This window comes from Dipodomys ordii, unplaced genomic scaffold, assembly GCF_000151885.1.
Source record: "Dipodomys ordii isolate 6190 unplaced genomic scaffold, Dord_2.0 Scaffold42, whole genome shotgun sequence".
NCBI classification, from domain to species: Eukaryota; Metazoa; Chordata; class Mammalia; order Rodentia; family Heteromyidae; genus Dipodomys; species Dipodomys ordii.
Window position 1 is genome coordinate 9,249,640 of NW_012267258.1, and position 22,590 is coordinate 9,272,229.

At 39.3% G+C, this 22,590-nt stretch overlaps 1 protein-coding gene across 2 annotated transcripts in view; it reads right to left on the reverse strand.

Moving 5' to 3' along the window:
• Cntn1 (contactin 1) overlaps positions 1–22,590 on the reverse strand; it is a 122,761-nt gene that overhangs the window by 68,428 nt on the left and 31,743 nt on the right. For both annotated transcript variants that reach the window (XM_013018742.1, XM_013018743.1), the window contains exons 12-14: positions 21,895–22,022; positions 21,473–21,648; positions 4,863–4,983 (exon numbers count right to left, since the gene is read on the reverse strand). In XM_013018742.1, coding sequence (XP_012874196.1) covers positions 4,863–4,983; positions 21,473–21,648; positions 21,895–22,022 — 425 coding nt within the window. The remainder of the gene's footprint in view (positions 1–4,862; positions 4,984–21,472; positions 21,649–21,894; positions 22,023–22,590) is intronic.

Sequence of the window (22,590 nt, forward strand, 5' to 3'; positions counted from 1 at the left end):
TTTGGTATCAATCTTGGTATTGCTGTGGTCATCTGCAGAATGGGGTCAGCATGATGCCTTTCATGATGGAGCCCGGCCCTCCTTATTCTTGCCAGCGTGGGTAGAGAGGGCCATTTTGTTGTCTCCATCCAGCAAGGCTGAGGAGACGGAGTCTGTGGCAAGATTTCTTTGGCCAAAGCAATGGAAAGCACAGGCGAATATCCAAGTATCTGAGGTGAATGTGTGTTTTGCTGCCCCAAATACTTGAGCATCTCTTTAATTTCACTACAATGATGTGAACATGGATCTTGCTGCTGGTATAAGCTTATCTATTTCTTGGATATCGTCCCATGTTTATCTACAAATGGTGAGGGTGTGTGTATGTATGTAAGTGTGTGTGGTACAATGTGTGCTTATATGTCTAAATTGGTATCGAAATTAAATGAAACTCTTAGGTCCCTAACTATATGATTATTAACTTGGTAGAAGTAAAGTTATTTTGAAGTAATTGCAGCCTGGCATGCCTCAAAAATAATTGAGTATAAATCCTCATCTGCTTATCTAACAATAATACTTTGAATACAGGGATTCTTGAACACAATATGAATATTTAGGATAGGTACCAGAGACATCTAAATTCTGATTTAGCACCAAGAGTTCCATAAATTATCAGCAGATCCTGTGTTCTTTTTACTACATGCAGGGTGTGTGTGTGTGTGTGTATGTGTGTGTGTGTGTCTGTGTCTGTGTCTGTGTATGTGTATGTGTGTCTGTACTGGGGCTTGGACTCAGGGCTTTGAGCTCTCACTTAGCTTTTTCACTCACAGCTGATATGCTCTACCACTTGAGCCACTGCTCCACTTCATGCTTCTCACTAGTTAATTGGAGATAAGAGTCTCACAGACTTTTTGGTGCAAGCTGGCTTCAAAATGCAATTCCTAGTTCTCAGCTTCCTGAGTAGCTAGGATTTACAGGTATGAGCCACCAGCAGCTGGCTCAAGGTCTTTGAGTTAGTCATACAAATAAAACCCTAGGTAATCCAAGAATCAGCTAACTTTTTTTTTCTAATGGGTAACTTTGGCTTTATTTTTTCCTACAGTGTATTTTTTTGTAATTAAATTACTTTTTTTAAGTCAATATATACCAGACAATGAGAGGGAAAGATAAATGGATAAAAACTTAAAGCAGGAATTTTTACTACTTAGGACAACGCTGGTAATCTTCCTAATATGATGAATGTAAGAAATTAACTATGCATTTTCTTTATTGATACTGGGTAGAACCCTACTACACTGAGAAGACTAGTTGGGGTCCTTGTGTCTCACTGCAGAGAAAAGATTTCAGGGGGAATTCTTTTCTTCCAGAGTCCAAGGTTGTGAGATGAAGGACAGAGAAATCACTTGGTGACTTCTAAGAATAATTCTTGACTTAAAATTGTATGTTCAAATGGCAACACAAATGCAAAGATTTCACACTTACTGGGAAGAAGTGGAAAGACAAACATGGAATCCATGGAGAAATTGACAACAATAGGACTGCAAAAACATTCTCAATTTAGACAAAGAAATGACTTTTCCCTATTTGTGAAAGAAATTTGTAGGATGATGTCTCCAAGTAAACACATTATTGGATTAATTTTTGCCTGAATGGTAAAAATTGGCATGCTCAGGATAAAAATCTCTGCTAGTATAGAGCAACTGGAAGTAATAAAGAATCCTGAACATTTTCATATGAAAGACTTTTAGACTACCATTGCTCATAATTGAAAATATAACCATATTACTCAGAATAAAAAATGCCGTGATAGCTTTCATTAGGTTAGTGTATTCAGCTATTTTACCTTAACTTATGCACCAAAGACTTTCAAAGTAGTTTAGTCATCAACCAAAATGACCATCTTGAGAAAGAATCTGACAACCATGCTATTAGGCCAAGTAAAGCAATTTCCATAGATTACAGCAAATGCAGATGACAGCTAACTTGTATTGCTTTCTAATCTGGACTATGTATTTTTCCTCAAGCACACCCATCCACCTACCCACACACACACACACACACACACACACACACACACACACACACACACCCATACACATGCACAAAATTGTTCTCTCTGAATAAAAATCCACCTAAGACAAAATACCGGGATAAAGCTTCTAGTAAAATAACATAAAGCTTCTATTAAATTAACATAAACAAAATACCGGTATAAAGCTTCTAGTAAAATAACATAAAGCTTCTAGTAAAATAACATAAACAACACAAGTATGTTTTGAGGCACAACAATTTCTATAATTTTCCTATTATCTGTTCTAGTTTCAACTCTTTTTCCAAAACATTTTCAAATTCTATGGAGTATAATATTTTGGGGGTTGAGAATCAGACAGAATGAAGTGTTTTAGATAATAGTAATTTTTCCTATCTGCTCACTGATTGAAACCTCAGACTTAAATTAAGAAGTATACTGTAATATAGCTTACAAGTATATATGCAGAGAGCTTAAAAGTAAGATGCTGATTTCATTTCCTTCTTTGGAAGTTTTAGTGACAGACATGTTTGTTCACCCAGGTATGGGAAAAGTATTGCTAACAATGGATGGTGTTGCTGAGGGTATTTTTTCTTGTTGTTATTTGTTTTGTGTCTGTACTGGGGCTTGAACTCATGGCTAATTGGAGATAAGAGTCTCACGACTTTCTTCAAGCTGACTTTGAACCTTAATCCTCAGATCTGGTGCCTAGCTACTGAAGATATTTTAACACAGCAGGAGAGTAAAGGAAAGAACAAATTTTAAAATGGTTAGTAAGGGGAAGAAGGTATGGCTTTAATAGTAGAGCATCAGCCTGTGATCAAAAGCAATAGGCCCTGTGTTCAATTCCTCATCTGGAAAAACAAAACAAAACAAGACAAAACGAAACAAAAACCTATTTGCGCACTGGTAATCCTAGCTACTGAGGAGGCTGAGATCAGAGGCTGAGATTTGAACCTGCCCAGGCAGAAAGATCTAAGAAACTCCTATTTCCAATTAACCAGCAAAAAATTGGAAGTAGGGTAGTGGCTCAAGTAGCAGAGTACCATCCATGAGGGAAAAAGCCAAGTGAGAACATAAGGTAAGACTTTGAGTTCAAGTCCCATTACCAGTACCCTTAAAAAAAAAGGTCAAGGGGCTGGGAAGGGGGTTTGCTTTGCATGCATGAGGCCCTGGGTTCGATTCCTCAGCATCACCTAAGCAGAAAAGCCGGAAGTGGTGCTGTGGCTCAAGTGGTAGAGCACCATACTTGAGCTGAAGAGCTGAGGGACAGCGCCCAGGCCCAGAGTTCAGGCCCCACAATTGACCAAAAAAAAAGGTCAATAAATATTTCCAAAAGAAGAACCGTGGCATTGTAATTTTAATGTGACATTGAGAAAAGAACTATAAAACTATGTAAAGGATAGGGCAATTCAGTATTTATGAATGAACATGCAAATATGAATTTTATAGCAGTACAAAAGATAGCTCACACAAAGATTATTGTTAAACACATCAGAGAAAGTCTCAATATTTATGAAATTTTGGAAGATAGCACTCATATTTGGAACATCAGGGAAAGATTTCTGAGGTTAGTAATACTTGAGCCAAAAAGGTCAATAAGACTTAGGCAACAGAAAGGATGAGATGACTAGATGTTGGTAGTTCATGTAATTATAGCTACTCAGGAGGCTGAGATCCGAGGTTCACAGTTCAAAGCCAGCCTGAGCAGCCAAGTCTGTGAGACTTTTTTTTTTAAACTTTTTTTTTGTCGGTTGTGGGGCTTGAACTCTGGGCCTGGGTGCTGTCCCTCAGCTCTTCAGCTCAAGGCTAGCACTCTACCACTTGAGCCACAGTGCCACTTCTACCTTTTTCTGCTTATGTGGTGCTGAGGAATTGAACCCAGGGCCTCAGGCATGCAAGGCAAGCACTCTACCACTGAGCCACCTTCCCAGCCCCAGTCTGTGAGACTTTTGTTTCCAATTAACCACCCAAAAGCTGGAAGTAGAACTATGGCTCTAGAAAGAGAGCACCAGTCTTGAGTAGAAAAAAAAAAGCTAAGAAACAGTACCAATCCCTGAGTTCAAGCCCCTGGCACCAAAAAAAAAAAAAAAAGATACGAGACCTATACTAAATTCTATGAATCCCAGAAGAGATAGAGACATAGTAGTCTCTGTGTGTGTGTATGTGTACGTGTGTTTGTGTTTGTGTATGTGTGTGTGTGAATCATTTGAACATTGGTAGTTGGCAATGAGGAGTGGTGACTAATAGAACATAGACATTCTGAAAGAATTGCATACAACCTCTTGGGAACTAAGCTTAAAAGAATTGTCTTCTCCACAGTCAATGAGAGAAAAGGCAGTTAATAGGCACTCTATGTCCTGTTCCACATTCCACTCAGCAGCTCAGATGCCAGCAGCAAAGAGAGTGTATCTCAAACTCACCTTGGTCCCCTCACTTCCTCTATGATATAAAGACAACTATAGCTGGGGTAGTTTGAAAATAAGCAATGAATAACCACAGGATATGTATATCAGTAATCTTCTTATGAGAGTCATAAAGATATACCATGTGCTGTCAGGATGAGCCACGTTAACGGTCAATATCTATCCACACACAAAAATAGACAAGAAATAGTACAACAGTCAACACTAGAAAGTCTTAGAAGGAAATGAGAACATGGATGAGTCCTAAATTTTCAAGCACAAACCTTCTGCATTTATTTTCCAGAAGATCTGAAGAAAACAACACAACCAACATTCTTTAAAGCTTGCCCAGCATAAATAAATTCTCTATCTATCTATCTATCTGATTGTTTGATGTGAATCTGAATGTCAGATGTCTTTTGATTTTCAATCTGAAAGTGCATGTGCCTTACCTCGCACAACAAGGTCAGCTGAGGCTGAAGAATTGTCTACAATTGTCTGGGCGGTGCATGTGTATCTTCCTGCATGTTTGAGCTGGGCATTTCGGATGAGGAGTTCCCCGTTGGCATCCAGCTGTTAGGGAAGGAGAGCAGTCATTTCAGTCAGTAGAATTCTGTCACCAATTCTATGGCATTTAGTATACAAAGACTGTGTTTCTTTTTCCTATGGAAATGAGCATCATTGGGAAAAAAAATTCGTTTTAGCTGGACACCTGTGGCTCACATCTATAATTCTAGCTACTTAGAAGGGCTGAGACTTAGAAGGACCATGGTTCAAGGCTAGCCAGGGCAGAAAAATTTGTGAGACTCCATCTCCAGTTCACCAACAAAATGTCAGCCTGGAAATGTGGCTCAGGTGGCAGAGCTTGAGCCTTGCATGCTAGTTGAGTAAGCCTGAGGCCTGAGTTCAAATCCTGGTACCAGGGCTTCAGTTTCTCAACTGAAAATTGACTAAATCAACTATTTAAATCCCCCTTAGCCTTTGTATCTTTAACCTTTCTATTAACAAAAATAATTTCTGTGAACATTATTTTATTATCCTGAGAGAAAGTTAAGAGATTATTGATACCTTTTAAAGAAAAACATTAAGGTCTAATGATCTGGGCACTAAATGTGAGTGTGGATAGGGGTTTCAACCTGGGCAGACAAATCTAAGAGACTCATATTGCCAAATAACCAGAAAAATACTAAAAATGAAGGTATGGTAGAGCGCTAGCCTTGAGCACAAAGGCTCAGGAATAGCACCTAGGACCTGAGTTCAAGCCCTAACATTGCACACACACACACACACACACACGTTCATGCACGCATGCACAGATGGACACATGCAAAGACATAAACAGACAGTTATAATCTGGGCATATTGGCTTAAATGGTTGAAAGAGATCCAAACAGAAAGTCCTTTGCTGACTTTGGTAGGAGGAGGGGGAGGAGGGTTGGGGAGGGGGGTGGGGGGAGGATGGGAAGGGATGCGAAGGGGAAACAAAGGAGGAGGCTACAATGCTTGATAAGAAATGTACTCATTATCTTGCCCATGTAATTGTAACCCCTCTGTACAGTATTTTCACAATAATATATATATATATATATATATATATATTAGAAAAAATAAAATAAAATAAAAGTCCTTTGCTGGTTGGCTACACACACAACTTGTTCTTTGATATTAGGTGGTCTCAGTTAACACACAGGTAGATATTTGGTTATTTAGTGTCTGTTGGGGTCTTCCTGTCCCTTAAAGTCAAGATTCCCTAAAACGGAAACAATTTCTCATACTTCTGCAAATTCTTGAATTAGGGGAAGGCATTTTGTTGTTTTCAGCCACCTTTCTCTTGGTCTACATATATTCATTCTTTGAGCATACCAAGCAGCTTCAGACAACACAATAAGCCCCTTTCCTGTGTTTTACCATAAAACATACCAACACCAAGTATTTCCTCACAAGATGGCCTATCAAAAACTTTAAAGTGATGCAACAGGCTGTATCCTACAAGGCAGAACAAATAAATATTTAAGGATCAGACATTCTATATTTCTGTTCTCAAAAGTCCTCCTAGTCACCTGTTGTTATTTTTTGGTTTGGTTTGGTTTGATTTTGTTGGTCCTGGGACTTGAACTCTGGACCTGGACACTCTCCCTGAGCTCTTCAGCTCAAGGTATGCGCTCTACTACTTGAGCCATAGTGCCACTTCTGGTTAACTGGTGATAGGAGTCTCTCACAGACTTTCCTGCCTGGGCTAGCTTTGAACCTTGATCCTCTTATTTCAACCTCCTGAGTAGCTAGGATTACAGGCATGAGCCCATCTATAGTCACCTGTTTAATGGAGAGTCTCTAATACCCTTCATCTCTTCCAAAAGCCCTCCATCTTGCCAACAGGTGTTCCTGCTACTGTCTCTTACTCTTTCTTTTCATTTTATCCCTTTGCAAACAAAAATTGGTTTTGCTTCATAGTATGTCACTTAAATTCTTTTGATAGTTGCGTGGACTTCAATGATACCTAGTCCTCAGATCCTTGCTTTTTGTGTTTAGTTATTCCATTTCTGCCTCTTGCTTCTCCTGTAATTCTAATCTTGACTCCAACTCTTCCGCTCCTTTTTTTAAGCCTCCCCAAAGCCTTGACCTTCTTTTCCACAGAGTTAGCTTTTTCTAGTCAGCTGTGGTTTCTCCAGAAACTTTGTGACATACAATTCTAGTGTTTTCTTTTGGATGCCAGTCCTGAAATTTGAACTCAGGGCTTAGGTGCTGTCTCTGCACTTTATTCACTCAAGGCTAGTGCTCTACAACTTGAGCCATAGCTCCACTTCTGCATTTTTGTTGGCTTATTGGAGATCAGAGTCTCATAAACTTTGCTACTCCAGAAGGCTTTAAACTATGATCCTCAGATCTCAGCCTCCTGAATAGCTAGGATTACAGATGGGGATGACAATTCTTCAACTCTCCTGCTTTTCAATTTCCTCACAATTTCATCATTAAGTCTTAAATCTGTCCATCATTTTCCATCACTTTTGCCTCTGTCCTTACCCAAAGTACCAATATCTCTCTCCTGACCTGGCCTCCACCTGCTATTTGATCACTACTTGCTGCTTTGTCCTGTTGAATTCTTCATTTATTGCCCAGACTAGCCTTTAATTAATGAATGTTGGATCATATAGAGTCTGAACTCTGGTCCCTATCTGCTCACTCAGCTTGCGTGCTCAGAGCTAGCACTCTACCACTTGAGCCATGCCTGCCATCTGGCATTGTACCGGTAAGTTAGAGAAAGAAGTCTTAAAGACTTTTCTGCCCAGGCTGGCTTCAGATCATCATCCTCCAGGTCTCAATCTTCTTGGTGCCTAAGATTGTAGGTGTGAGCCATAGACATCTGGCTAGAATATTCTTTGAAATAAATGCAACTGTGACAGGTTGCCAGTGCCTCATGCCTTGGTCCGGCTACTTGAGGAGGCTGAGATCTGAGAATCACAGTTGGAAGCCATCCCAGGCAGGAAAATCCATGAAACTGTTATGTCCATTAAATATCAAAAAAGCCGGACATGGAGCTGTGGCACAAGTGGTAGAGCACTAGCTCTAGCTAGTGCTTTGAGCAAAAGCAGCTTGGGGAGAGCAACCAGGCCTTGAGTTCAAGCCCTAGGATGGGCAACAAAAAAAAAAAAGGAAGGAAGAAAGAAAAAACAAAAGAAAAACCAGCAACTGTGCTCATCACACCCATTTCTTTCCTTTTTTTTTGGTCAGTCATGGGGCTTGAACTCAGGGCCTAGATGCTGTCCCTGAGCTCTTTTGCTCAAGGTCAGAGTTCTACCACTTTGAGCCACAGCTCCACTTCTGGTTTTTGAGTGGTTAATTGGAGATTAACCTGGGCTGGCTTTGAATTGTGATCCTCAGATCTCAGCCTCCTGAGTAGCTAGAATGACAAGTGTGAGTCACCAGCACCCAGCCAATACACCCATTTCTATAAAGGAAAATCAGAACCAAAAACCTGAAACACTTAAAAATTCTCTTTTCTCAGATAAAATACATAAGCTTCATAACAGTCAACTTGTGTCTATTCTTCTGGTTTACCCAAGACGCCATCTCACCTGGCACTGCTATCTTCCTTATACCCTGTTCTTTAGGGAGAAGGTACTCATAAATTCACCTTGTCCTCTCTCTCTGCTATGATTCTCAGGGTGTCTCATCTCTTGAAATTGTGATTCCTTATAGCACCTTAGCTAAAACAACATGCTTCACATTCCACCCCACTAACATCAATTCAAACCATCTTCCCAGGCAAGGCTTTCTCTGGATTAAACAGATCATCTCATTATATCTATCTGTCTATCTAATCTATCTAATTTATCTATCTATCTATCTATCTATCTATCTATCTTTATCATGGCACCTTAAACCTGTGTCACATCATATTACATATCTCAAGGGTGATTACATATTTGTGTAATTGTATGTTTAAAGTGATGCTCCCTACCAGGCACTAGTGGCTCACATATATAATCTTAACTAGGAGAGCTGAGGATCATGGCTGAAAGCCAATCTGGATAGAAAAGACTGAGAGACTCTTATCTCCTATTAATTACCAAAAAGCCAGCAGTAAAGGTATGCCTCCAGTGGCATGGTGCCAGCTTTGAGGAAGTAAAAGCTAAGCAAGAGCATAAGGCCCTGAGTTCAAGCCTTAGTGCCAGCACAAAAATCAGCCAATTAATTAATTAATTAAATGAGACTCCTGACAGACTCTTAGTTTCACATAAACCCAAGATAAATCTCTATTACATATCTACGGATCTGAAGACCATGACCTTATTACCAGTATAGGTTCAGGGATAGAATTATAGTGAATATACTAAGACTTGGAAATTGGCTCTTAAGCTAATTACAATAATAATCTTAGCCACAATCAGAATTAGTTTACCAAATATATATATAACCTGATACAATGATAGCCCCTTAAAATTACCTAAAATGCTTAGTTAAACAGACAATATGTCATACTTTCCCAAGATTTCTCTTTTTGGGGGGGTTAGATAATGAAGTGATTAAGATAAAATAGCTGAATTGAGAACAGCTACTGCTTTCCAAATATTTGAGATCAAGTACCCATAAATAATATATTTCTAGTTATTGATACTCTGATTTCAAGAAAAAAAGTAAAAAAGCTTAAGAAAAAAGTAATATATATATATATATATATATATATGAAAAGTACATTCTTGTCATATAAGAAATCTTAAAGATTTTCATTCCATTTGTATGGTTAGAATTTGGCTTTGGCACAAGAGAAGTCAGGTTTTGCCTTCTGTTTCTGGAAAGACATTGGTAAATGTTTTTCTCATGTCTTTGCTGGAATCTTGGGTTGAGATGGATAGTTTAACAGCATAACTTAGGATGGGAAGCTTGAGTTACACTTGAATAAGCTTAGAGTAAGAGCTACTTGAGGACAAGGGGTCAGGTCCCACTGGATGGTCTAACTATGTGACATAGGCTGAGAGTTAGCTACACTTGTAGTCTGGCTGATCCTTCAGGACCAGCACTGTGCCTCTGGGTAACATGGCATCAGTGAACCTGAAGGCTGAGGTTAATGATGTGGGCAATCAGCCCACAATCAGCCCCCCCTGGTTGGCAGTATTTTGTACAAATGGCCACACATCGAAGCTGACAGGGTGAGATGAATTTTGATTCCATGGGGAGAAAACAATGGAGACTCTGTTCCTCATATTTCTCCTGGACTTCCACTATGACTGACTTTAGTGTGCAACCTCTTCTGGTAAGAGACTGTAACCACAAGTATAATCACATCTCCTAGTGAAAAATGGAAATGAAGGCATTTTGGCAATGCCTTCAACTTTGCAAAGAAGTGAGGGTAAAGGAACTGGCCAAATTCCTCAGACCATACTGAATAAAATTCATCTAAGAAAGCGAGAAAAAATGCTTTTTTATATTTATATATTTAATTTTACATGAATGTATTCAAACTTATATATTAAAATGTATTTTAAAAAACTTTAGAATCTGGATACTGGTGGCTCACACCTGTATTTCTAGCTACTCATGAAGCTGAGATCTGAGGACTACAGTTTGAAGCCTGTCTGGGCAGGAAAGACTACTGAGACTCTTCAATTAACCACCTAAGCTATGGCTCAAAGTGGTAGAATGCTAGCCTTTAAGTGAAGTAAGCCAGGCCCAAAGAAACCTAGGTCCCATGGTTTCCCTTATTTGCAATAACTAGTATATGTCTGAGACAAGCAGAAATGGTCAGATAAGTTGATGTTAGGTGAAATAAACCCCAAGTTCTGGACTCAAATGTTTTTTTCTTTCTTGATAGTGTGTCTAACATATTTATACGATATTTCTTTGTTGCTTTGTATGTCCCTCCCCCACAGTATTTGATGTTGGTATAATCTGTGGAGGGGAAGGGAAAAACAAATTGTTTAAATAGGGATGCAGGTGGACCCATTGCAACAATGAGATGTACAAGACGTTATGTCAAAAATAAACTATACATCATTGGCTTGGGGGGGGGGTAGAGATGGGAAGGGATAGGAAGGGGAAACAAAGGAGGAGGCAACAATGCTTGATAAGAAATGCACTCATTACCTTGCCCATGTATAGTATTTTCACAATAAAAAATATAAAAAATATCATGGACAGTGCCCACACACTGAATTTAAGCCCCATGGCCAATAACAAAAACTTTTAGAGTAAACAGTAAGATTTTATATATGAACTAGCACGACAACTAATTCACACACATACCCAAGTAATTTTTCTAGTGAGGAGAAAACAAAATGATAGAAAATAATCACATGAACTACTAGCCATTGACAAGAACATAGTTGTGTGTGAGGATAAAAAAAGTTTCCCTAAACAAAGGAAAAGCTCATAGTTCTATGGTATTATTTCTTTAAATGAACTTGGTATTGTGGTTGCTTCATGTTTTTAACTGACAAATTGTCATAGTAGTTGCAGATGTAGCTCTATGTTATATGATGTGATCATCATGCAAAAGGACCTGAATTCAATCCCCCACAAAATGAAGCAAAATTTCTAACTACTCCAGAGTCTGAGGTCTGAGGATCATGGTTCATAGCTAGCCTAGGGAGAAAAATCTGGGACATTATTATCTTGTTAATCAGTGGAAAGCCAGACGTAGAGGTGTGGCTCAAGTGGTAGACCACCAGAGTAAAAAAGCTAAGGGACAGCACCCAAGATCTGAGTTCAAGCCACAGTACTGGCACAAAACATTAATAATAATAATAATACACAAAGAAATAGGTTGTTTTTTTGGGGGGGTTGGTCGTGGGGCTTGAACTCTGGGGTTGGGCGTTGTCCCTCAGCTCTTCAGCTCAAGGCGAGCGCTCTACCATTTGAGCCATAGCGCCACTTCCAGTTTTTGAGTGATTTATTGGAGATAAGAGTCCCACTTGCTTGGGCTGGCTTTGAACGGTGATGTGATCCTCAGATCTCAGCCTCCTCAGTAGCTAGGATTACAGGCGTGAGCCACCAGTGCCTGGCTTAAGTAACAAGTTACTGTATCAGGTTGGCCTTTTAAAAATCTTATATGTCACATATAGATTGTTTTTAATGAAATAACTATCCTTCTGTCCCTAAATTATCAGGACATTCTGCCCCTATGTGTATTTATTTGATTCTGATAGGAATGATGTAGTCTTTCTATAGAAACATATATAATAAAAACCATAAATTATTTTATGTCCCCAAATATATCAAATTTATACTCATTGGATTTTCACAATAGACTTTCTTTATAATTTCTACTTAATAACACTTAAGTGATCAATTAGTTTCTATTAACAAACTATATTATTTTGGGGCTGGTCTTGGGGCTTGAACTCAGGGTATGTGCACTGTCCTGAGCTTTTATGCTCAAGGCTGGTGCTTTAACACATGATCTCACAGCTCCACTTCTGGCATTTTTTGGTGGTTAATTTGAGTTAAGAGTCTCATGGACATTGAACCTCCATCCTCAGATCTCAGCAACCTGAGTAGCTAGGATTACAGGTGTCAGCCACTGGTGCCTGGCTCAGGTTCATTCTAAACTCAGATCTGCTTTAAATATTAGAACTTAGGTAGGTCCTGATGAACTAATGTCAGAAAACTGTAATACGCAACTTCTCTTTTCATTTGCTCTGTATTTGGTGAAGGTGTGATACTAAAAGTCCTCCTCCTAGAAGAGCAAGGGAAAAATATACTATATCATTTCCGGTAGAATTGTGTCCATTGAAAAGCTTTCCTGAAGCTATTCAAGCACCTGCCTGCAATCCTGCCTACTCAGGAGGCTGAGATGTGAGGATCGCAGTTCAAAGCCAGCTCAGGAAGGAAAGTCCATGAGACTCTGATCTTCAATGAACTACCAAAAAAGCCAGAAGTGGAGCTGTGGCTCAAATGGCAGAGCACTACTAGCCTGGAGCATAAAAGCTCAGAGACAGCACCTAGGCCCAGAGTTCAAGCCCCAGGACTGGTACAAAAATTTTATTTAAAAAAAATAAAGCTTTTCTGACATTTCTGTAAATGCTGCTAGCACTTTCCATACCTCAGGAGAAGCTGAGGTTCCCCGCGGTTGACCGAACGCTTACAAAGCGAGTCAGGAGCCTGGACCTCAGCACATTTTAGCCACAAATTAGATACGAATGCTCTATATTTGCACTAAAAACCACAGCTTGGCTCACTTACAAAATTCTTCCCTTCCTTAGAGGAGAGTTGAATCACATACTGGAAACTGTGATAGCAGAACTCAGGGATATTCCAAAGGGGGTATGTGGTCGACCACTTTGAAGTTGCCCTGAGTTTAAATCAAGACTTCCAATATAAAAATTCCTATTCTTCTCTTTTCCCTTCCCTCAACACTTAGGGCAGAATGAAATGCAGAACATAAAATGATCAATTCATTTCTATTAACAAACTGCATTAATCATAATAATATAGAAGCTGTATGATATAGACAAGACATACTTTTTTCCCACTGAAAGGCGGGAAATACAGGGAGAAGGCTGAAAGAGAACATACATATGCCAGTCTTGGGGCTTGAGCTTAGGGCCGGGGTGCTGTCTCTGAGCATTTTTGCTCAAGGCAAATGCTCTGTCACTTGAACCACAGCTCCACTTCCAATTTTCTGATGGTTAATTGGGATAAAAGTCTCATAGACTTTCCTGGTCCAGGCTGGCTTTGAACCATGATCTCAGATCTTAGCTATCTGTGTAGCTAGGATTACAGGTCTGAGACACTGGCACCTAGTTAGAAATACATATATTTTTAAGTATATACTTTATAAACATAAGTAAAAATTATGAAATATGTGTGCTATATGCCATGCACATGAAAACAAAACTCTCCTTCCTCTGGCTTGTTAGAGTTGTAACAGCATAACAAACATACTGTACATAGTTGCAAATGTCAGCGCCTTGCCATCAACTCTACAATGAAATATTTACGAAAGGTTGCCTAGGTGGTGAGCTGTTATAGACACTTTGCATGTATAAATATATTTACTCTTTTAATATTTAGGGTGGGGGGATGGTCCAGGGATTTAAACTTGGGGTTACATAATTGCCTGGGTTGTTTTCTTGGCTGGTGCTCTACCACCTGAGCCATGCCTCCAGTTTTACTTTGTGCTGGTTAATTAGAGATGGAGTCTCAGGGATCTTTTTTTTCCTATCCAGGATAGCTTTGAACCACAGCCTCCTGAATAGCTAGGATTACAGATGTGGGACACCCCTACAGTGAGATTCAGACAATCCTGATGACATATATAGTTCTTAAGCTAACACCTGGATATTAGCTAAATTAAGACAGTTTGTGTCAGTTGTGTCGTGTAGGAAAATAGTTTGTGATCATGTAAGAGACTGTCTTAAGTTGCTTATGGGCTGTGATGTCAGTAATTTGTTTTCAAGGGTTTGATGGGAGAGATAAAGAGAGAATTATGATGATGAAGTGGAGGAGGATAGATAATTAGAAAAGGCAAATATGCTTTTATTTTCTTCTTCTTTTCTAGTGTTCATCAAAACTTAAGGGTTTAAAACTTCACAATGCATAGCCAGTCACCGGCAGCCCACACCTGTAACCCTAAGGTGTAAGGATCGCTGTTTGAGACCGGCCTAGGCAGACAACTCTGATCTCCAATTAACAAGCAAAACATGGTGGAGATGTGGCTCAAGTGGCAGAGCACCAGCCTCGGCTCAAGTGGCAGAGCACCAGCCTCGTGTAAAAAAGCAGAGCAGAGAGGGAGAGGATCTGAATTAAAATCCCAGGAGAGGCACATGCATACACACACACACACACACACACTCTCACACATTCACAATGCACATAAATCTGTACTACTTATAATTTTGAAAATTGTTTTTTATCTATCTTCCTAATTACTTATTTCCTTAACACTCTCATCTGCTTAAAATAACAGCTTTGACTTCCAACACAGAATGCTTCAAACTTTTCAGTGGCCAGTATTGCTTATTTCCGTCTAATTTTCCTCATATTTTCACTGGACGTATTTCTTAATCTGGATATAATGAACAATTCAAGCTCTATAATTCCTTGTGTGTGGGCATTTCAGGATGCTTTAAAGCACCAGTGCTAAACAAATGCACCAGTCCAAAACCACATCACATTCCAGCAGTGTAATAACCTAAAACACCTCTATCCTTGGCCAAAATCTGTGGAGAACAAAATGTATCCAGGCTGAACAAGGGATACAGGGTTTAGACCATCTTAGGGGCTGCAGGATCCTCTGCTTGGTCTTCTTCAACCACTGTGATAGTCAAACTATATCCTCCAATCCTTTAGCCCATCACTCAAGACAGCCTTCATGTTAAATGAATTGTTATTCTTCCTCTTTCTAATGTTGCTGGCATTGGGGCTTGAATTTGCTTGACTCCCTCACACGGCTGGTGTTCTACTACTTAAGCCACATCTCCAGCCTGGGTTTTTGCTGGTTATTTTGGAGACAGAGTTTCAAGGATTTTTCTGTCGAGGCTAGCTTCAAATAGTGATCCTCTGGATCCTAGCTGCTTGAGTATCTGGGATTAAAAGTGTGACTCATTGGTACCTGTCTCTGCCTCTTGATTTTCCCTTTTGATTTTTTTCTTGTTCAGAAAGAAGTATTTTGCACAGGATCACAGCATCCTCTAGTATGAAAAGCAGATTTGTCAGGTCAAAACAACCTTTGTGACATATGCAATTGATATTTCTTTAAAAAGCAAAACAAGCTTTGGGAAATAAAAATTTTTAAATTTGAATGGTGCCATTTGTAGATTGCAAACAAATTCACAACTCCCTACCTGAAATATTCACACTTCCCGACCTAAAAGGATCACTAAGACTTGCCAAGGACTTTATCATTAACACCTACATGTGCTGCCAAGGTTGCTAATAGTGCAGAAGACTCACAACACGCCAGAACTGAGGGAACATGAAGGCCTCAAGAAACAAGATTATAGAATCTATCAGGAACCGGATAGTTGTCTTCTCAGTTTTTCCAACAACTATAGGAGAGTTAATTTAGTAGATACAGCTGGGTGCTGGTGGCTCACGCCTGTAATCCTAGCTACTCCAGAGGCTGAAATCTGAGATTACAGTTCAAAGCCAGTTCTGGTAAGAAAATTTCTTATCTTCAATTAGCCAGCTAAAAGCCAAAAGTGAGCTGTGGTTCAAATGGTAGAGAGCCTTCCTTGAGCAAAAAAGTGAGCAAGCTGGGCTGGGAAGGTGGCTCAGTGGTAGAGCGCTTGCCTTGCATGCCTGAGGCCCTGGGTTCGATTCCTCAGCACCACATAAGCAAAAAGAAAAAAAGCCGGAAGTGGCGCTGTGGCTCAGGTGGTAGAGTGCTAGCCTTGAGCTGAAGAGCTGAGGGATAGTGCCCAGGCCCAGAGTTCAGGCCCCACGACCGGACCCCCCCCCCAAAAAAAAGTGAGCAAGCAAGCAAACAAGCGAGCTTAAGAGACTCTATATATACATTAATTATATATATGTTAATATCAATTAACATAAATTATATAATATAAATTACATATTTATATATCATTGTTTTATGTCTTCTAGTTTATTATATATTTATTTTATCTTATTATTTTGCTATGTATATATGTAAATGTATGTGTGCTTTCAATCACAGAATTGGGAAGTTTCAGAAACTCAGAGGTTAACCAAAATAATGACTTTGACAAGATTACCACAAATAGTATGACTGTCAAAATAGACATTAAAAAAATGGCTATTAAAAGCTAATTTCTGCAAATCAGATACCACCATGAAAGAATAAAGTGATATATTATAAATATGTATTTTAAGAGAAGTTCTGAAGTCCTTTAAAGAAAAATTTGGTGTTTTAATCTAAATCAATTCCCTCACTAAATGACTGCCTTTGATATTTTTTCCCCTGGTGGCAGAGCTTTAACTCAGAATTTTATGCTCTTGCTTGTTCAGCTTTCTTGCTCAAGCATGGTGCTCTATCATCTGAACCATGCTTCTAGGATGCTGGTTATTTTGGAGATGGAGTTTCTCAGCCTTTTCTACCTGAGTTGGCTTTGAACCTCAATCCTCAAGCTATTCAAGAATAGCTAGTAGTACAGGTGTGAGCCTTGGCAGCAGGCTTGCTTTCCGTATTTCTCTAATGGAGCCAGTAGCTCTGACTTGGAGAATAAAAACACAAGTTGCTTTATAATCAGATTTGAAAAGTATATGATTAGTTGCTACACAAGTTTAGCAAGATAAAATAAATGCAGACCAAACTACTTTAATGGCTTACTGTACATTTTTGTATTGTATTTTAAATTCATGTATATATTTTTAACATCTCTCTGTGGACAAATGCAGGTTCAAGTGAAATATTACTAGCCATTGTCACAGAGCAATACAATATTTAGCATATTTTTATTAACTAAATGGAATACTGACATGATAGGTAAACTATAGATATTTAATTATATGTTCTTATAAGCTAAGTTTGTAATCCCAGCCTAGACTTTGAATTACAAGTAACATTTCAAAAAAAAGAATTTTACATAAAGTAGGTTCATTAAATGTAGTGGCAATATTATTTTTACTTATGTTTTTAAAGAAATGCATATTTTAGCTTGGTAACGGTGGCTCACACTAGTAACCCTAACTACTCTAGAGGCTGAGATCTCACAATTGCAGTTCAAAGCCAGCCAGGCAGAAAAGTTAATGAGACTCATATTGCCAATTAACCACCAAAAGTCTGGAACTGGAGCTGTTGGTCGAGTGGTAGAGTGCTAGCCTTAAGTGTAAAAAGCTAAGGGACAGCATCCAGACCCTGAGTTCAAGCTCCAGGAACAGTACAAAAGAAAAAAAAAGCTCATCATTAAAAATGTAGTTATTGGGGCTGGGAAGGTGGCTCAGTGGTAGAGTGCTTGCCTTGCATGCCTGAGGCCCTGGGTTCGAACCTCAGCACCACATAAGCAAAAAGAAAAAAGCCGGAAGTGGCGCTGTGGCTCAAGTGGTAGAGCGCTAGCCTTGAGCTGAAGAGCTGAGGGACAGTGCCCAGGCCCAGAGTTTAGGCCCCACGACCGGAACCCCCCCCCAAAAAAAGTAGTTATTTTATTCTTGATAAATTATATGACTATAGTTGGAAAGAATTCTATGAAAAAATTATTAGTTATCCATATCTCACAATTTATTCATAAATTGGATTGCATACATTTAATTTCATAAAGTGTGAAATTCAAGATAGAACAAGACTTAAAATATGAAGACTTTCACATGGCTGCCATCTAGTGGTCAAATGTAATCATAGCATGCTGAAATCAAAGTACTTTTGGTTATCAAATATATTTTGATACTAAATGAAAAGTCAAAAAGATTTAAATTTGATATCTTATCATCTTTATTTATCCTTCTAAGTTCTGATATTAATCTGAAGAGTTGAGATTATTAAAACATGATGGTAATTACACCAGTTGGATGGCAAGTTGGAGAACTTCCAAAACATTTCATTTGAATGTGAACCTCACAGTGTTGTTTCTGGTTTATTTTAGCTGGGTAGTGCTCTCTATCTTGCATTGCACTGTATTTTACTTGTTCTAGTGCCTCTTACCATGTTTGTCAATATCAAGGGATCGGAACACACTTTTCAATAAATGTGACTCACTTAACGGTTTCCAGAACTAAGGAAAATCATTGAAACATTATTGAAGAAAATGCACCTTGATCTTTCTGCCAATGCCATCTCAAGCAAAAGATAAATGCATGTTCCCTAATTGTTATCCCTATGACCACCTAAGCTGTAGCTAGGAGGAGGCTGGAGCAGCCATCGCTAAGTAGTAATTACTCCAGGAGCAATCACAGACAATGATCTGATAGGTACCTCAAACATTTCTGATGCTTTTTATTGATGTGATATATATAGAGATAGATAGATAGATAGATTTGTCAGACAGATTTTTATTTCAGGGTGAAAGCCTGAGAGGAATGCCAGAATCTTCCAGACAGACTAGAGAGACAACAGAGATACAATATATTGAGTAGTGCAGTCTGACCTTGAAGTTTGCCTAATTTAAAAAAGTGGGGGGTGGAGAAAGGCACTAGGGAGAACGGGGCTTTAGTAGGTCCAAAAGACAGAATTAAGCTTGGTTGTTACTTGAAATACATATTCTTATCTGACTTGAGTTTCCTGAATGAAGAGAACTGCTCTTACCTACCTAGCCATCGATCATGAGGAACTAACAGGACGCATGAGGGATTTCCCTGAAGGCTGCTGTGTATTTGGTGAGTGAACATGTTTCTATTCGGGTGGATCGCTGGCAGAATGAGTGGATGGATCCTGAGACACTTGTGGTCAGAAACCTGCTCTGCATCCATGGAGGGGCAGCTCTCAAACCTCTGGAGCTTCACTCGCAAAAACGGACCCAGGGCATTCATTTTCTCGGTAGGTATTTCTTAATTAGTATTCCAATCATTTTTCTCTCATTTTCTCTCATTTTGAGGCATGGCCTTCAGTTTTCTGTCCCTTCCTCCTACTCTTCCCTCCTTTCCTCCTACTCTTCTTCCCTTCCCTCCCTCCTTCCTTCCTTCTTTTTCCCTTGATGTTCTCCCTCTCTTCCTTCATCCTTCCTTCTTTTCTCCCCCATTTTTCTCCCTCCCTTCCTTTCCTTCCTTTTTCCTCTCATCCCTCTCTTCCTCCCTTCCTCTTTCTCCCTCTCTTCCTTCTTCTCTGCTTCACTCCCTCCCTTCTTCCCTCCTTCCTTCCTTACTTTTATCCTCCCTTCTCTCCATCCTTCCTTTCCTTTTTCTCTTTCCCTCCCTTCCTTACTTCCTCTTCTTTTTTTTCCTAGCCTTTTCTTTTTACAATGGTTATTTACACCAATCAAGATAATGAACTATTATTTTAAAGAATATATACAATATTCAGTAAATTAGGGCAATTTTTTGTCCTAAAAATCTATTAACATAGAGCTTTGCTATAACCAAAAAATATGGCATAAACGATGCTTGTCATACTTCCAGATGAAAGTTATTTATTACACCAACAACTATATATGTGTGTGTGTGTGTGTGTGTGTGTGTTCAAAAGTTGCTTTGTTTATTTATTGAGGCAGTACTGGAGTTTGAGCTCAGGGCCTAAATCACATTTGCCTACTTGGCTGATACTCTACTAATTGAGCCATGCCTCCAGTCCAGTTTTATAGCGGTTAATTGGACAAAAGGTTCTCATGGACTTTTCTCTCCTGGCTGGCTTTGAACCACAGTCCTCCATATCTCTGTCTCCTGAGTCACTAGGATTACCTGTGCGAACCACTGGCACCTGACTCAAATTCTTCGTCTTTAATTAAAGTATTTTTTTAAATCTACAAATGGTTGTACGAGGAAGTTTTAATTTAACATGTGCATTTATGTATACAGTGCATCTTGATCAATCACTCCTCCCAAGATTCTCTCTCTTCCTCTCTTTTCCCCTTTCCCACCAGTCACAGCAAATTTCTGACTTCCTCTCTCATGTATTTTTTGAAAAATAATATCTTTGTCTAGTCTATCCTTTTTCTTAAGCTGAAAAAATATGGAATACTATCTTCTTTAAAAAATATAATCTGAGCTGGGTGATGGTAGCTCATGCTTATAATTCTAGTTACTTAGGAGGCTGAGATCTGAGGTTCAAAGTCAGCCCTGCAGGAAAAGTCTGTGAGACTCTTATCTCTAATTAACCACCAGAAAACCAGAAGTGGAGCCATGGCTCAAAGTATTAGAGTGCTAGCTTTGAGCACAAAAGCTCAAAACAGCACCGAGGTTCCCAAGTCCTGAGTTCAAGCCCCAGGACTGACAAAAATGTACACACACACACACACACACACACACACACACACACACACACACACAATCTGAAGAACAACTACATTGTTAAAGATGCTGGCTGTTCACTAATGTTGGGCAAAACCCAACCAAAATCATACCAGCCAAAGGAAAAAAAATCACAATCAAAACTCAAGATTTATATGTCTCTCAAATAAAAAGAGGAAGGGGGAGAATACAGTCATAATATTCAATGTATATCCTATAAAATTAAGAGAACATTGAGGAAAGGGGCTGGGTGGGGAAGGGGAGGGGAAATGTGGAAAGAGTGACAAGATGTCATCAAGATGACATGTAGATTGCTACCTCCTTTGTATAACTACTTAAAGATAATAGAATACAAATGGAAATAAAATATAATTTAAACAATTTACAAGTCTCTTTAGAAATATTCAGTAGGAGTATCAGAACAAAATATAAAAGGGACTACAACAACCATTTTACATGATTTTTAGTCTCATGAAATTTCTTTTTTCTTAATGAAACTGGGTTCTAGTAGATCAAGCCTGTAATTTGAGTTAAGGTTTGAGACCAGTGGGGGCGGGGAGGGGAGGAGCAAAAAGAAGGGCTGCAGGTATGGCTCAAGAGGTAGAGCACCAGTGAGTAAGCAAGCCATGCAAGCATGAGGCCCCAAGTTCAAAGCCCAGACCTACAAAAACATGAAAACCAGTGGAATCATAGTAAACAGGATCGAATTAATTGATGCCCTAATTCAGACACACAAACATTGGGACATCTTATGACAAAACTGAAAACATACCATAAAGTTCCTCTGGTAGTGCACATTCTCCTTGTTGAAATCAATCACATAACCGTTGAAGGACCACACGAAGGTGAGGTCGAGGCTGGGGTCGAAGGACGCTGCGCACTGCATGGTGGCATTCTCTCCAACCGTGATATCAGCGTTAATGGGAGCCAGGATGATCCGGGTGGGATCTAGACGTTTTTAAATGGAAGACAGTTGTCCTATTACTGCATTCAAAGAATCAAAGCCCATGTACTGTGATTTGTTTCTGCAGAGGGATTTGAAATTTGGCATCTAATCTCTTCAAGAAATCTCATCGCAAAACACATGTACCCAGAAACCTTTTGAAATGGGTCCTGTCTCAGTCCTGAGTCACTTGTCTGTCAGTCCCTTGGAAGTTAAGGCCCAGCAGATTTCACTTTGGGATGGTTTCTTACCTGTGATTACAAGGGTGCCGGTGCTGTTAGCTTTCCCTCTGTTATTCTCTGCGAAGCACGTGTAGACACCGCCATCATTCCTTGTAATGTTATTGATTTCCAAGCTCCCATCTTCCCAAATCAGTACTCTATTGAAATGGAAACATCCATCAGTCACAAAATTAATCTAACAAAACACAAAACACTTTAATATTGTTTGCCTTATATCACAAACACTTTAGTGAGACTGGGGTTTAAAATCGAGGGCTGGCACAACTCAGGAAGGCATTCTACCATTTCAGCCATACCTCACTACTAATTTTGTGTGTGTGTGTGTGTGTGTGTGTGTGTGTGTGTGCGCGCGTGCGTGCACACGCGTGCAGCTGTTCCTGGAGGCATTGCCCCTGAGTTATTTTGCTCAAGGCTGGTGCTCTGCCACTTGAGCCATAATTCCACATTCAGCATTTAGCTAGTTAAATGGAGATTACAAGTTTCATGCAGTTTCTTGCCTGGCTAGCTTCAAATTGCCATCTTTAGATCTCAGCCTCTGAAGTAGCTAAGATTATAGGCATGAGCCACCAGGCTTTATTTAAAAAAAAGAAGAAGAAGAAGAAAAGAAGAAGAAAAGAAGAAGAAGAAGAAGAAGAAGAAGAAGAAGAAGAAGAAGAAGAAGAAGAAGAAGAAGAAGAAGAAGAAGAAGAAGAAGAAGAAGAAGAA